Source organism: Pristiophorus japonicus, chromosome 1, assembly GCF_044704955.1.
Source record: "Pristiophorus japonicus isolate sPriJap1 chromosome 1, sPriJap1.hap1, whole genome shotgun sequence".
NCBI classification, from domain to species: domain Eukaryota; kingdom Metazoa; phylum Chordata; class Chondrichthyes; family Pristiophoridae; genus Pristiophorus; species Pristiophorus japonicus.
Window position 1 is genome coordinate 361,848,966 of NC_091977.1, and position 17,253 is coordinate 361,866,218.

A 17,253-nucleotide genomic window follows, 5' to 3' on the forward strand; every position below is an offset into this window, starting at 1 on the left:
AAATGAAAGACTTGTATTTATATAGAGCGTTTCCTGACCTCAGGACATCCAAAAGTGCTTTACATCTAATGAAGTACTATTGAAATGTAGTCACTGTTGTAGTGTAGCTATTCTTTGTTGTTGACTTTACCTTGCTTGTCGTTAATCTACATCACCTGTATATATGGTGCCATAATGTGAGGATGAAACCTCTTCAAATTGTCAAAAATTCCGTAACAAGATGAATCTATGTGAAAGGGAATATTGTTTGGATAAGATACCGAAAGTTTGCATTTTAATTAGATATTATTCCATGTTTGTGTAACCTGTGGTAGTTTTTGAAAGAATATGGAAGGTGTTGCCTGCTGCACATGTTTTGGTTGTTTGACAGATATCTAGTATGCACATAATTCATAGAGCTATCATTGAGTTTACAGGCAAAGGGATGGATTTTTAGTTCATTTGTGCACCATTTAGCGCCTCTGCGGGACGTAAAAATTATTTTTTTTGTGCATGAAACGAGGCGCACAAGATTTTGCGCCCGGGTGGAATTTTCGCCAATGGTTTTGCGTTTGGATGATGTCAATCGTCGTGCATCGCTGTGCTAGCGCCCCAGGCGGAACTTTCAAGCCTATCGCCCGATTTAGCGTCGAACCGGGAACCCGCCAAGAAAATCCAGTCGGACCCAGGGTGCACCAGGCGCTAATGGCGCCATTTTGAAAACGAAGAAGGAAGTCGCAGTTGTCAGTGATTAAAAGCATTGGGAGAAGAACGCTGCGTTACTGTATACTTTTGATCGTGAAGTTTATGTGCGTTTCTAGTTTGTTTTAAAGAACATTTAAGAACATTTTAAAAGATGGGGGCTAAGCTATGTTGGGAGCCAGTAATCCTGGCTACTATATTCATACATCGTTGAGCTGGAAGAAGGCTTATTGATGATCATTATCAAAGTTATCGAAGAGGACGCAGACATATGGGAAGGAGGCCTTACCCCCCATGAGTTTACAAGGAACATCACTCATATCTGCAGCTCTCTGAGGCACATTGCATTCGAAGGCTGCGCTTCAAAAAAGAGGTGGTCACAGAGATATGGCAGGTCATACAGGCAGATCTACAGCCTACCAGCCGCAGCAGGACTGCACTGCCTATCGAGGTGAAGGTGACTGCAGCACTTGCCTTCTATGCCTCCGGCTCCTTTCAGGCATCAGCAGGGAACATATGCTCCATCTCGCAGCACGCTCCACATTGCAGCATTTACTTGGTGACTACTGCACTGTACGCACACAGGATGGAGTTCATAAACTTCCCATTGACCAAGGAGACCCAAAGTGGATGATTTGCTGGCTTCCCCAAGGTTCAGGGTGCCCTTGATGTATGCACATTGCCCTGCAAGCACCTTTACTCAATCCAGAGGTTTACCAAAACCAAAAGGGATTCAACTCCATGAATGTACAGATCATCTGCGATCATACTCAGCGCATCATGGCAGTCAATGCCCAATATCAGGGAACATCCTTGATGCTTTCATCTTGCGTGAGAGTAGTGTCTCATGCATATTCCAGCGTCAACCACAAAGCCAGAGATGGATGCTCGGGGACAAAGGTTACGGCCTCGCCACCTGGCTCATGACCCCCCTCCGGAACCCTCAGATAGAATCTGAGCTTTGCTTATAATGAGAGCCATGCAGCCACACGCAACATCGTCAAACAGATAATTGGAGTGCTCAAGCAATGCCTCTGATGCCTAGACCACTCTGGAGGCTGTCTACAACACTCCTCTCTGCAGGTCTCTGAGTTCATTGTGGTGTGCTGCGTGCTATACAACTTAGCCATCATGAGTGGACAGGATTTGCCAATGGGGATTGCAGGACCACCTCAGGAGAGCGGGGGTGGGGGGGGGGAGGAGGAGGAAGATGAAGAAGAGGAGCCTGGCGAGGAATCCATGCCACCACCCCCACCACAACCACAGGGGAGGCATCATGGAAATCTTGCCGCTGCAAAAGCCTTACGTCAGCAGCTCATAATTGGATGCTTTGCTTGAAGGCTGAATGGCACGTTGGACCGTTGCCTGGCCACTCTATCCCACCATTTTGACTATTCCCCCTCTTATTCTTCAAATGAGACACTGCACAGGAATGGTTAAGGTGAACAAAATAATGTATTAAACATTGTAAACTTAATCGTGAAACTTTAATAAAATAACTTAAATTAGTTGCATCCAGCAGTGTGATCATTCAACAACAACAACATTATGAACAACATAAATCAGAACATAATAATAAAACATAAGACATAGGATGCATCAAGCATCAATAACATAATGAAGCAACCCCTGCCCCACTATTTTTTACCTCTGGCTTTCTCCCCGCGCCGCCTCCCCCCCGCCTTCCTCTTGCCCTCCCTTGCTTGCTGCTCCTAACCCAAGTGGTACCAAGATGGCATGCAGTAACATTGTCAGAGCGTTGCTGTGTTGGGGGGCGAGACAATGGAGATGCCGCGTGGGGACACACTGGACCAGCTTGTGGCGTGGAAGGCCCGGCTTCTGACAGGCGAGCCTCTTCATCGGTGGTTTGGGTTTGGGTGTGCCAGTGGGGAATGCAGAGTGTATGGCAGGAGGGTTTATGGACTGCATCACCTGCCCAAGCTGAAGCAGAGCTTGTGCCTGTGATGCGCCATATTCTGCAAGGCTTCGCATTACACTCTCCAAGACTCCATTGTCATTGCTGGAGGCCACCAGCCTCTTGTGGGCACTGATGGCCTTGCAGATTTCACGGATCTCATCGACAATCTGCGACCCTACCTCTGTAATGGTCGCTTTGAAACTCTCGCTGGTCGCAGGAATCCTACCCAAGACATCAAGGAGCTGACAGCTTACCAGGATGCTCTCCCTGGACATTCCCACCATGTCTAATTCCACGTCTGCCTGTCTGTCAGCAGACCAACTTTGCCGACTCACCCTCCAGAGACATGGCATACGGGATTCAACCCCAGAACTGCATTGCGGCACACCACTAGTCCCAGGAGCCTCGAAATTGTCAAACCACGAGAACGTTACATCATCGTCCTCAGATGAGGTGAGTGCCAGTGGTAAAAGAGATGGGGATTGCATCTGCTCCAGAGTCGGCTGATCGGTAAACTCATCCTCTTCTTCCTCCTCCTCCTTCAAATGATGGCCTGACATGGAGTGTTGCCTTGAGGGATGCGGCGCCTGTGTCTGGTCATCTGGAAGTAGAAAGCAACAGACGAGTGGTTAGTAGCAGGGGAGGGGGCAGGGTGACATGAGGAAGGTCGCATAACACAGGCTCATTTGAAAGACCGCTGCTACTCCATTATATCTAGTCCTGAAACACTGCAGGAATTTGCCCCAACCCAGCCCAGGGAATGTGCAGGACTTACCCTCAGCTTCCGAGCTGGTGTCAGTGCCCCAGTGGCAATTGGCCAACCTGAGATGTCAATGAGACCTGCTACTCTCTCCTCAATGTCCGTGAGTGGCAGGGTCTGAGGCGGACTGTCGCCTGTCCTCACCTGCTCGTGCCGATTATGGGACTTCTTTGCCTGCAAAGATGAAAATGGGGATGGTTACCCGAGGATCCATCTGCGGTTGTGGCACACACAGATAGCCACCAGAGCACTTATACCATACTGTCTGAATGTAATACAGTCCTCTGTTTAATGACCTTGGAAGTTACACCAGGTTTATCAGGAGGACAACGAACTGCGGAGACATCTTATGAGATCTCAGAAAGCAACGTTAATAATGTGTAAAGATCATTCATTGCAAAAAGGATGTCAGGCTAAGCCTACCTATGTGTCACACATTTTAGGAGGGTACCCACAGAGTGCTGAGAGACAACAACAGCATGAGAACACCCACAGACTGCTGATAGGCACCAAAAGCATGATAACAAATAGTGTGTCAGATTTATAATTGAAGTAATGAAGGGGTGCATGAATAAAAATTGTACTTGTCATGTTTGTAACTACAATGTAACACCACTGTATTACTGTATACACTCAACTTAGATGCACACCTTGACCACAGGTGGTGAACTTGTGGGAGACACTCCTTACCTGATCACACAGGTATGTAAAGGGAGGTCCCACGCAGGGTCATCACTTCTGGAGTCCTGTAATAAAGAGTTAAGGTCACAGAGTGGCATTGTCCCTGGAATGTGCCTCGTGTGGTTTCATGCTGTAGAGTAAGGACCTTACATTGGCGACGAGAAACGGGAATTCACGACCCACGACAATGGCCAATGGTAGCACAGAGGAATGGTACTGTGTTGGGGAAGACTGGGACGATTTTGTCGAGAGGCTTCAGCAAAGCTTCGTTACTAAAGACAGGCTAGCGGACGCAGCGGCCGACAAGCGACGGGCTCATCTCCTGACCAGCTGCGGACCAAAGACTTATGCGCTCATGAAGGACTTACTGGCACCCGAAAAGCCGTCGGACAAAACCTTTGAAGAGCTCAGCAAATTAATCGGGGAGCACCTCAAACCGGCGAGCAGCATACACATGGCTCGACACAGATTCTACACCCACCGATGTCGTGAAGTACAGAGCATACCGGACTTTGTAGCGGACCTCTGGCATTTGTCCAGCCTCTGTAAGTCACAGATGCCTGCAGAGGGGAGATGCTAAGGGACTTCTTCATCGAGGGTATCGGTCATGTGGGAATTTTTCAAAGGTAATTGAGACCAAGGACTTGACCTTGGAAGCGGCAGCGTTGTTAGCTCAAACTTTCATGGCAGGGGAGGTAGAGACGAAAATAATATACACGCACAATTCTGCCTCTAACGCGGCGATGGATCAGGGAGTCAACATCATAAATGCTACTCAGAGCCCTGCAGGCAGGCGGGGGCAGTCCGACATTTACCAGGCAGCAATAAATCCCAGAGCAGGATCTCAACAGAGACAATGGCAGGCTGAACGGACATTCACGCCATCACAGTGGACAATGCGGCCCGGGATGGAGCCATTGACACCCACTAATAGGGTACTTAAAAGCAGTCAAAGGGACAGTCAGCACGGAATTCCTGGTCATAGTCCCTTTGTCCCCAACAATGGAAACTTTAACTCATGCTGGAGGTGTAGGGGAAAACACTCAGCCAGATCTTGCAGATTCCAACATTTTGTCTGCAGAAACTGCAATCTCAGTGGCTACTTAGCTCAGATGTGTAGAAAATCTGCAACCAGACTGATATATGAGACAGATGGACCAGAAGAGGGTTCTGTAAGGCAGGATGACTTTTGGGGCAAATCGATGGACGCCGAGGTTCAGCGGGTCCATGCAGCGAATATTCACAGTTCATACACCAAAACGCCACCAATGACGATGAGGGTTTTGTTGAACGGTATCCCAGTACACATGGAGCTGGACACTGGGGCCAGCCAGTCACTCATGGGAGTTCAGCAATTCGAGAAGCTATGGCCACTCAAAGCCAGTAGACCCAAATTAGAATGTATTGAGACACAATTACAGACTTACACCAAGGAAATCATTCCGGTGCTAGGCAGTGCAATGATGGCTTTCACACACAATGGGTCAGTGAACCGGCTGCCACTCTGGATTGTCCCGGGCAATGGTCCCGCACTGTTGGGAAGGAGCTGGTTAGCCGAGATGAACTGGAAAAGGGGGGATGTTCACGCAATGTCCTCGGTGGAGCGAAGTTCATGCTCACAAGTCCGACAACAATTGGAGTCAATATTTCAACCGGGCATCGGGACTTTCAAAGGCACTAAAGTAGTGATACACATCACCCTGGATGCCAGGCCAGTGCACTACAAAGCCAGAATGGTGCCTTATGTGATGCGGAAAAAAAACAAGAGCAAATTGGACCGGCTGTTGCGAGAGGGCATCATCTCGCTTGTTGAATTCAGCGACTGGGCGAGCCCTATCGCTCCCGTTCTAAAAGCGGATGGCTGTCAGGATCCGTGGCGACTACAAGGCCACCATCAATCGGGTGTCCCTACAAGACCAGTACCCGCTCCCAAGAGCGGAGGACCTCTTCGCCACGCTGGCAGGCGGCAAGCTGTTCAGCAAGTTGGACCTCACTTCAGCCTATATGACCCAGGAACTGGCCAACGAATCCAAACTACTGACCACCATCACCACGCACAAGGGACTGTTTGCATATAACAGGTGCCCGTTGGGCCGTGATTTTTCAACGTAACATGGAAAGCCGCTTAAATCCATTCCGGTAGCGATCGTATTCCAGGACGACATCCTCATCACGGTTCGAGATACCGAGGAACACCTTCACAACCTGGAGGAGGTGCTACGTCGACTGAACCGGGTAGGCCTGTGACTCAGGAAGTCTAAATGTGTGTTTTTAGCTCCTGAGGTTGAGTTTCTGGGCAGGAGGGTTGCTGCAGATGGGATTCGGCCCACCGAATCCAAAACAGAGGCGATTCGACGAGCACTCAGGCCCTGCAACACATCAGAGCTGCGTTCATTCCTGGGACTGTTGAACTATTTCGGGAACTTTCTACCGAACTTGAGCACGTTGTTGGAGCCGTTACACGTGCTCCTGCGTAAGGGTTGCAATTGGTTTTGAGGGGACTGTCTGGAACGGGCTTTTGATCGGGCACGAAACCTACTTTGTTCAAACAAGTTGTTGACCCTGTGTGACCCCTGTAAACGTTTAGTTCCGAATTGTGATGCATCGTCCTATGGGGTTTGGTGCGTGTTGCGGCAGGGTAATGCTGAAGGTCAGCTACAACCTGTGGCTTATGCCTCCAGGTCGCTCTCTCAAGCAGAACAGGGATATGGGATGGTCGAGAAGGAAGCGCTTACATCTGTCTATGGTGCAAAAAAAATGCATCAGTACCTCTTCGGTAGGAAGTTTGAATTAGAGACAGACCACAAGCCACTCACATCCCTGTTGTCAGACAGCAAGGCTGTCAATGTCAACGCATCAGCTCGCATACAGCGGTGGGCCCTCACGCTAGATGCTTATGACTACTCCATCCGGCACTGGCCCGGCACTGAAAACTGCGCTGACGCACTCAGCAGGCTCCTACTGGCCACCACCGAGGGGTGAGCTGAACAAAGCGCTGAAATGGTCATGGCTGTCGATGCCTTTGACAGTGCAGGCTCCCCCATCACAGCCCGCCAGATCAAAATCTGGACAAATAGAGATCCCCTCCTATCCTTGATTAAGAAATGTGTCCTGACTGGGGATTGGGCGCCTGCACACGGATCATGCCCTGAGGAGGTCAGACCGTTCCACAGGCGGATGGATGAGCTCTCCATTCAAGTTGACTGCCTACTATGGGGCAGCTGGGTAGTCATGCCCCAGAAGGGCAGGGAGGCATTCATCAGGGAACTCCACAGTGAGCACCCAGGCATTGTGATGATGAAGGCCATTGCCCGAACACACGTTTGGTGACCTGGAATTGATTCAGACCTGGAACACTGTGTTCGCAGGTGCATGACCTGTGCCCAGCTGGGTAATGCCCTGCTCAGTCCATGGCCCTGGCCCACCAAGCCATGGTCACGCATTCACGTTGACTACGCGGGCCCGTTCATGGGGAAGATGTTCCTCATTGTAGTAAATGCTACTCGAAATGGATCGAGTGCATCATCCTGAATTCATGCATACCATCTACCACCGTGGAAAGCCTATGTGTGATCCTTGCAACCCATGGCTTGCCGGACATCCTGGTTAGTGACAACAGCCCGTATTTCATGAGCTATGAATTCCGGGAGTTTATGTTCACCCAGCCCTGACCGACATAGTGAAGGCAAGCGCAAGTCACAAAACGAGTACCATGACCGTAATTCAAGGGGGAGATATATAGAAATAAATGATCCTGTATTCTTCCTCAATCACGCCGTGGGGCCTATATGGCTTGAGGGTACTGTAATTGGCAAAGAGGGGAATAGGATCATCGTGGTAAAACTCAACAATGGCCAGATATGCCGTAAGCAGCTGGACCATTTTAAAAAAAAAAGGTTCAGCATGGACATGGAGGAACCTGAAGAAGACCATGAGATGGAGCTCACACTACCACCAGCGAATGTGCAACAAGAGCAATCGGAATAATGCACAGTCACTGAGGTCAGCCCGGACAGGCCGGAATCACCACAGGTGACAGACACTCACATCAGCGTCCAACAACCAAAGCCCCAACTGCGGCACTCCACGAGGAAGCGTAGACCACCTGAAAGACTGAACCTATGATCCCAGTAAGACTTTGGGGGGCGGGGGGAAGGTGATGTCATGTTTGTAACTGCAATGTAACACCACTGTATTACTGTATACACTCAACCTAGATGCACACCTTGACCACAGGGGGTGAACTTGTGGGAGACACACCTTACCTGATCACACAGGTATATAAAGGGAGGTCCCACGCAGGGTCATCATTTCTGGAGTCCTGTAATAAAGAGTTAAGGTCACAGAGTGGCCTTGTCCCTGGAATGTGCCTCGTGTGGTTTCATGCTGTAGAGTAAGGACCTTACAGTACTCACCCTCGAAAGATCATTGAACTTCTTTCGGCACTGTGCCACTCCTGACCACTGTGTCTGAGGCAGAGACCTCCTCAGCGATTTCCCTCTAAATGTATTTGAAAATCGATGGCAGTGGTCTAGATCCACCCCTGCAATGAAACTCCTGCCATCTTCTCAACACAGGCCCCACTGGAGGTTCGTTAGCCTCCTGGCTGAATCGCTGGCACATTGTCTCGACTTCTCTTCCTGGATCAAAGTTTAATTTTAAAATGGCTGATTCAGCCCTGTGTGTACTGCACATGCGTGCGGTCACTCCCTGCATTTGCGTTTGCGATCGGACAGCAGACCAGAAGCGCGGGAAGAATTTCTTTTTAAAAATTTGCGCATGCGCAGAATGGCCGATTTTTATTAGCGCCGGAACGGTGAAGTGCAACACTAAAGTTAACACTAATGCTCCTCGTGAACTTTCACTTGGCGAAAGGTGCACACTCTGGCGCTAACGCTAACCCGGTGCTAAATTTTGATTTCACGGCAAATTGTGCCCGAAAACGGGCGAAAATGCAAAAAGCTGAAAATTCAGCCCCAAGTGTGTTAACTTTGAACTGAAATAAAACTCAGATTTTTGTTTCACCTATCAGTAAAGATCTGCGTAGCATTATGTGGAAGAAAACATCTGGCTAAAATTTAACAAATAAATTTGAAATTTATTTAAGATTGAGACTTTTATTATAATCTGAAAATTCAACTATGAAAAGAGCCATTCAGCCCATTGTAGCTCACCCCTCCAGTATTTTAACTCTTCCCAATTGCATTTTGAGTAACTCAATGTTTTCCCTCAGCTACTTTGCTTGGTAGATTACTCCAAACATTTAGCACTCAGAGTAAAGAAGTTCTTCCTAATACAGGTTGAACCTCCCTATCCGGAACCCTCGGGACCTGGCTTGTTCTGGATAAGGAATTTTTCCGGATGAGGGCTGGTCACGTTCAATTGGATAGTACAGATACTGAGCAAGGGGATTTCAGGGCTGGCTCGCTTGCGGCTGAGAGTGTGACAGAGAGATCATGGGGCGGGGGGGTGGGGGAGGCGCTGGGGTTATGGTGGATTGTGGTGTCAAGCCAGTGATTGTGGGAGTCGCCAGCGAGGAAGGACTTCATTTTTTTCCTGTTGGAGTTCTGCGCATGCACCACTCAGTGGCCGGGAATGGTTCTGGACGAGGGATCCTTCTGGATAAGGGAGTTCTGGATAGGAAGGTTCAACCTGTATCTGTTCTCAATTTGCTTTCAATTTCTGTTTTTTAAAAATTTATCAGACCATTTGCATATGCCGCTATATACTTTCTGGAATGCTTTGAATAATATTATGGATTCTCATTATCTAAACCATTTAATATTTTATATAGAAACATAGAAAATAGGTGCAGGAGTAGGCCATTCGGCCCTTCTAGCCTGCACCGCCATTCAATGAGTTCATGGCTGAACATTCAACTTCAGTACCCCATTCCTGCTTTCTCGCCATACCCCTTGATCCCCCTAGCAGTAAGGACCTCATCTAACTCCTTTTTGAATATATTTAGTGAATTGGCCTCAACAACTTTCTGTGGTAGAGAATTCCACAGGTTCACCACTCTCTGGGTGAAGAAGTTCCTCCGCATCTCGGTCCTAAATGGCTTACCCCTTATCCTTAGACTGTGACCCCTGGTTCTGGACTTCCCCAACATTGGGAACATTCTTCCTGCGTCTAACCTGTCTAACCCCGTCAGAATTTTAAATGTTTCTATGAGGTCCCCTCTCATTCTTCTGAACTCCAGTGAATACAAGCCCAGTTGATCCAGTCTTTCTTGATAGGTCAGTCCCGCCATCCCGGGAATCAGTCTGGTGAACCTTCGCTGCACTCCCTCAATAGCAAGAATGTCCTTCCTCAGGTTAGGAGACCAAAACTGTACACAATACTCCAGGTGTGGCCTCACCAATGCCCTGTACAACTGTAGCAACACCTCCCTGCCCCTGTACTCAAATCCCCTTGCTATGAAGGCCAACATGCCATTTGCTTTCTTAACCGCCTGCTGCACCTGCATGCCAACCTTCAATGACTGATGTACCATGACACCCAGGTCTCTTTGCACCTCCCCTTTTCCTAATCTGTCACCATTCAGATAATAGTCTGTCTCTCTGTTTTTACCACCAAAGTGGATAACCTCACATTTATCCACATTATACTTCATCTGCCATGCATTTGCCCACTCACCTAACCTATCCAAGTCGCTCTGCAGCCTCACAGCATCCTCCTCGCAGCTCACACTGCCACCCAACTTAGTGTCATCCGCAAATTTGGAGATACTACATTTAATCCCCTCATCTAAATCATTAATGTACAGTGTAAACAGCTGGGGCCCCAGCACAGAACCTTGCGGTACCCCACTAGTCACTGCCTGCCATTCTGAAAAGTCCCCATTTACTCCTACTCTTTGCTTCCTGTCTGACAACCAGTTCTCAATCCATGTCAGTACACTACCCCCAATCCCATGTGCTCTAACTTTGCACATCAATCTCTTGTGTGGGACCTTGTCGAACGCCTTCTGAAAGTCCAAATATACCACATCAACTGGTTCTCCCTTATCCACTCTACTGGAAACATCCTCAAAAATTCTCAGTAAGATTTGCTTCATTCCTGCCTTTACAGATGTTTATGTTTAAACTTTTTTGTGTTACATCTGAAGTTTTTACATTTAGTCTCAGTATTATTATTTTCTATACCCTTACTACTGCACACATTTTGGGCGCAATCAGCAATCTGGGCATAAATTGCGCTAGTTTTAAGAAGTGTTTTTTTTGCTCAGGTTTCCACTCAAACTCATTTGCATATGACCGAATGTAAAATCTTCTCTGAACCTGAGCAATTGGGCAGTGTTTTAGAACGGAATTTAAAAAAATGCATTTTTGTATTAATAAATATGCCTTGATATATTTAAAAGTGGTAACCGTGCAGTTTTATTAAGACAGCTGAAAATGGGTTTATCACAAAAAATAAGTATTTATAACCAGAGTGTCTAGTCCACCATCTATGATTAACCCGATTATAAATAATTGAAAATGACTTCAAAAAACTGTACAGAACTAGTTTCATTGGTGTACAGTAGTCAGTTTCTTAGTAAATTAAAATATGTTTAAAAGCATCCAAAATGTGCCTATTAGTGCTCTTGAGTCCCCAAATAAACAGCTTCATTTTAAAATCCTCCTCGAAGGCCCGCAAACAGATGCAATGAGCGGAAACTCGCCATGGTGATTCATTCGAGCTGGGGGTGTGGCCAGATTTGTGGGCGGGGCGACTTCCAGCGCGATGTATTTTATACTAGCACAAAAGATCGTGGAAAGTCGCCGTGTGCTGAATGTAATTTGCACTTGAAATTCCGCGATCTTTTGAGCTGGTTTGGCCGGTTCTGGGAAATTGCACTGAAAAAACCAATGCAACCTCGTGGAAACTCCTGCCCATATAGTTTAAGAAAGAATGATTTATATGGTTATACATTAAAAATGTAAGCGATTGTTGAAATTATCAAACAAAATAAGTTGAAACATATTAAGGGATAATGTATACTCCAAATATTCTTTCCTTTTCCTCTCAGCTATCTCTTAATTTCTCATAGGTGTTGACTCCTGTGGGATACCATTCCATGTGTGTCCTCTGGTGCCCCATCCAAGTAGCCATTATTCATGCATGAGGCTAGATAGTGAGTGTAGGTAGGCTATCTTACCATGGACAGCATCAGTCGAGCCCGATCCTGTTCTCACCAAGCATGCATTTTCCAGAAGAGAATCACCAGTTAGTGACCAGGAGCAGGCTTTCGCCCCCTTAGCTGAGGCCAATTGCATTACTCTTAAAGTCAACACAGCTGAACTCAGTTAGCTCAGCACAACCCAGGTGTCTGACCTTGTACCTTTTGACGTGCATGACTAAATTCCACATTGGATAAATACTTGAAAAGGAAACATTTGCAGGGATTTAGGCAAAAAGCAGAGTGGGACTAATTGAATATCTCTTGTAAAAAGGTGGCACAGGCACGTTGGGCTGAATGGCCTCTTTCTGTGCTGATTCTAAATGATCCAAGGGAGCTGTTGAAATGATTTTTTTAAATGAACAATTGTTGCATTGTTGGTGCAAAGACCAATAGATTGGTCACACCGGTCATAGAATACAAGAATTTTCACTCACGTATAATCTGTACCTTCAGGTCACAGATCATAAAACCCTAAGTTGGGGTGTGACTCATTCACCAGATTTTACAATACTTTATCCTTTCTCATTGAAATGTATAGCCTAGAGTGAACTTCATACACTCATCAAATAGGAAATCTTCAATTCTATGGGTTTTTTTTGCAATGCATCCTATTAATATAAGCAAACTTTTGAACAAATTGAGAGAAGGGGTGGGTGGGACTAGTTTGCTACATACTCTTTCCGCTGCCTGCACTTGATTTAGAAACATAGAAACATAGAAACATAGAAAATAGGTGCAGGAGTAGGCCATTCGGCCCTTCTAGCCTGCACCGCCATTCAATGAGTTCATGGCTGAACATGCAACTTCAGTACCCCTCGCCGTGTAATACAATTATGAAATTATGAATGAGGTTATGTGCCAGGAATTTCCTCGGGAGTTCTCTGGATTGGTTGCTGTAACTTCAGCAGGATTTGCTGGAAGCCCCAATTATGTGTCTATCTGAGGTTTCCACTGACCTTCTGCCAAAGTTATGGCAGCCGTGGGTAGAACCACTGAGGAAATTCCTGGCGATGTTATCGAAGTATAAAACTTAACACTTTTATGGACTGTTTTGTTTGTTATGTTAGCAGTGCGATGTTTAACAACTTTGTTTATCTTTTCCAGTTAAAACTTGTGGAGTTAATCTGCACAGTCCAGCTGGTACCTTTGTGTCTCCCAATTTCCCTTTCCAATATGACAGTAATGCTCAATGTGTCTGGATAATAACAGCATTAAACCCTAATAAGGTAAGTGACAAATATTTATCTGTGCATTTGAACATGAGTAATGACATACTTTTGCTTTGTAAAAAAATAAGCAATGCTCATCATCATCATCATCATAGGCAGTCCCTCGGAATCGAGGATGACTTGCTTCCACTCCTGAAGTGAGTTCTTTGGTGGCTGAACAGTCCAATACGAGAGCCACAGCCTCTGTCACAGTTGGGACAGATAGTCATTGAGGGAAGGGGTGGGTGGGACTGGTTTGCCGCACGCTCTTTCCGCTGCCTGCATTTGATTTCTGCATGCTCTCGGCATTGAGATTTGAAGTGCTCAGCGCGTTCCTGGATGCACTTTCTCTTCTCCACTTAGGGCGGTCTTTGGCCAGGGACTCCCAAGTGTCAGTGGGGATGTTGCACTTTATCAGGGAGGCTTTGAGGGTGTCCTTGTAACATTTCCGCTGCCCACCTTTGGCTCGTTTGCCATGAAGGAGCTCCGCATAGAGCACATGCTTTGGGAGTCTCGTGTCTGGTATGCAAACTATGTGGCCTGCCCAACGGAGCTGATCGATTTTAGTCAGTGCTTCAATGCTGGGGATGTTAGCCTGGACGAGGACACTGATGTTGATGCGCCTGTCCTCCGGGGATTTGCAGGGTCTTGCGGAGACATCATTGGTGATATATCTCCAGCAACTTGAGGTGCCTATTGTACATGGTCCATGCCTCTGAGCTACACAGGAGGGCGAGTATTACTCCAGCCCTGTAGATCATGAGCTTGGTGGTAAATTTGAGGGCCGAGTCTTTGAACACTCTTTTCCTCAGGCGGCCGAAGGCTGCACTGGAGGCAGTGTTGAATCTCTTCATCAATGTCTGCGTTTGTTGATAAGAGGCTACCGAGGCATGGGTAATGGTCCACGTTGTCAAGGGCCGTGTCGTGGATCTTGACGACTGGGGGGCAGTGCTGTGCGGTGGGGACAGGCTGGTGGAGGACTTTTGTCTTACGGATGTTTAGCGCAAGACCCATGCTTTCATATGCCTCAGTAAATACGTCGACTATATCCTGGAGTTCAGCCTCAGAATGTGCGCAGACGCAGGCATCGTCCGCGTACTGTAGCTCAATGACAGAAGTTGGGGTGATCTTGGACCTGGCTTGGAGGCAGCGTAGGTTAAGCAGCTTCGCACTGATTCTGTAGTTTAGTTCCACTCCAGTAGGGAGCTTGTTAACTGTGAGGTGGAGCATGGCGGCGAGGAAGATTGAGAAGAGGGTCGGAGCGATCATGCAGCCCTATTTGACTTCGGTCCGGGCGTGAATGGGTCTATATTGGATCCGTTGGTAAGGATCATGGCCTGTCGTGGAACAGGCGAAGGAGGTTGACAAACTTTTGGGGACATCCGAAATGGAGGAGGACGCTCCATAGACTTTCACGGTTGACAATGTCAACGGCCTTTGTAAGGTCGAAAAAGGCCATGTGTAAGGACTGGTGCTGCTCCCTGCATTTTTCCCGCAGCTGTCGCGCTGCAAAGATCATGTCCGTTGTGCCCCGTAGGGGACGAAATCCGCACTGTGACTCCGGGAGAAGCTCCTCGGCCACAGGGAGAAGACGGTTGAGGAGGACTCTCGCGACAGCTTTCCCAGTGGCTGATAGCAGGAAGATTCACCTGTCATTGCCGTAGTCGGACTTGTCCACTTTTTTAAAGATGGTCACGATCACTGCATCTCTGAGATCTCCCGGCATGCTCTCCTCCCTCCAGATGAGGGAGATGAGGTCATGTATACATGCCAACAATGCCTCTCCGCCATACTTTAGCGCCTCAGCAGGGATTCCATCTGTTCCCGTTCTTGAGCTGTCTTATGGCTTTTCCTACCTCGTGCACAGTCCAGCTGGTCCAATGCTCAATGCTAATTATAGGGGAAGATTTCCTCTGGTCACTATGTCATAAACATAGTCGGAAAATTTACAACATTCTCAATTTAGAACAAAATCATAGACCCCTGCTGTTAGATTCTGCTAGAAACGGCGATTAGAGCAAAGCTTCCTGTCACGTTGACAATATCACTAGCACATACCAACCACATTGTCCATATAGTTAATTTATATATACCATCCCTCATATTAAAATTTAAATCTGCTTTCGTAACATGAAAAGATATTCCAGCCCTGTTCCTTTCAGTTTATCACCTGTAATCATTGAAGAGGTTGTTTTACTAATTTAAAATGTGTCATAGAGCAATGCACAGAAAGGCAAGTTCATCCAAAGAATGCAGTAAGAATATCAACAATGTTGTTTATGCTTCAAATCCCTTGACAACTTTATTGCTCTTGTAAAATTTATAGTTGTATAACGAGCCTCTGTGTTGAAAAGGCAGGTTTTTTTTTATAGAGCTTAAGTGAATACATCAACAATTTCATCCCAGTGTTAGTAACTGTTCTTTATTTCTGTGGATGTCAAAATGCTTATTTCATTGATCAGAATTTCACTTAAAGCTGATGTTGCTAAATCATCTTGTAATCATAACACATTAGGGCATTCTATTTATGTAAATACAGGTTCCTGTTTGTATTACAATCCCAACTGATCTGGGTTCTTGAGAGAAAGAAATATAGATTCTGAGTGTGATATAATCTTAGCTGAAAAGATATTTTGGAAAAGTTACAAAAGTTAAATTTTGATCGAGACGTCATTGCAAGAAGGTTATTTTCTCAAGGGACCATAACCTCCTTCATTGTAAGGATGGAAGTTGATTTCTGCAATTATCTGTAATTGCATAGATGTCAAATCCCCATCTTGTAGCTATGGTAACAGTTCAGATTGCTCTAAGCTATCATTGTAATGGCATTGAAATTTCAATGGTTACTAAATGAAGCACAGGGCAGAAGATAGTTGCGAGAGAGGCAAAAACATTGTGGAACAGCAGAATATAAAGGGCCTGTTTAAAGGACCAATAACAGCACTGGAGGAAGCAAGCAACCTGTGCAAGAAGGATGGGAGAAAAGGCCAAAAAGAGCAGCTAACTTAATGAAGTCTGGCCTGGGTGTTTTCTAAGAGGAGAAATAGAGCAGGAAGAATAGGTTGTTTGGGGTCAGAGCTCAGGGCCAGAGACCTGCCAAAATTATGATAGGGATGAGTGGCGGTGGCAATCAGTGCCACTTCTTTTCAGTGCACATAAAAGTTAATGACCTTACTAGAGCTGCAAAGATAAGCTTCCTGCTCCTTTGACCCTTCTTTGCAATCTTTTTATATGTATTGTACTCCTTCAATCTTTACCTTTGCAAAGTTCTAGGACCATACTTTGAACCTCTGATCCCTCTTGCCATCATGTTTTACCTGTTACCTATAAACGAACCTTATCTCAGTGCACCATGCACATAAGTATCCCTCAGTTATCACACCTGTGCTTTACGGTGTTTGCCCTCAAATAACACAATATAACAAAATAATCTGTCCAGCCTTCACTGAAATACTCATGCCTCTCTCACATCAGATGCCTCATAACCACAGAGAATTTCAGGCCACAGTTAATGTAGTGTACATGGATTTACAAAAGGCATTGGAGAAAGTGCCACATAATAGGCTTGTCAGCAAAGTTGAAGCCCATGGAATAAAAGGGAAGTGGCAGCATGGATACAGAATTGTCGATGTGATAGGAAACAGAGAGTAATGGTGAACGGTTGTTTTTTGGACTGGAGGAATGTATACAGTGCTGTTCCCCAGAGGTCGGCTCTGGGACCACTGCTTTTCTTGATATATATTAATGACTTGGATGTGAGTGTACAGGGCACAATTTCAAAATTTGCAGATGACACAAAACTTGGAAGTCTAGTGAACAGTGAGGAGGAGAGTGA

General features: G+C 46.5%; 1 protein-coding gene across 1 annotated transcript in view; it reads left to right on the plus strand.

Annotated features, from left to right (window-relative positions):
• Positions 1–17,253, plus strand: part of csmd3b (CUB and Sushi multiple domains 3b) — a 3,002,015-nt gene that overhangs the window by 2,033,848 nt on the left and 950,914 nt on the right. Inside the window, exon 10 of the mRNA XM_070874966.1 lies at positions 13,315–13,436. Within this exon, the coding sequence (XP_070731067.1) occupies positions 13,315–13,436 (122 nt within the window). The remainder of the gene's footprint in view (positions 1–13,314; positions 13,437–17,253) is intronic.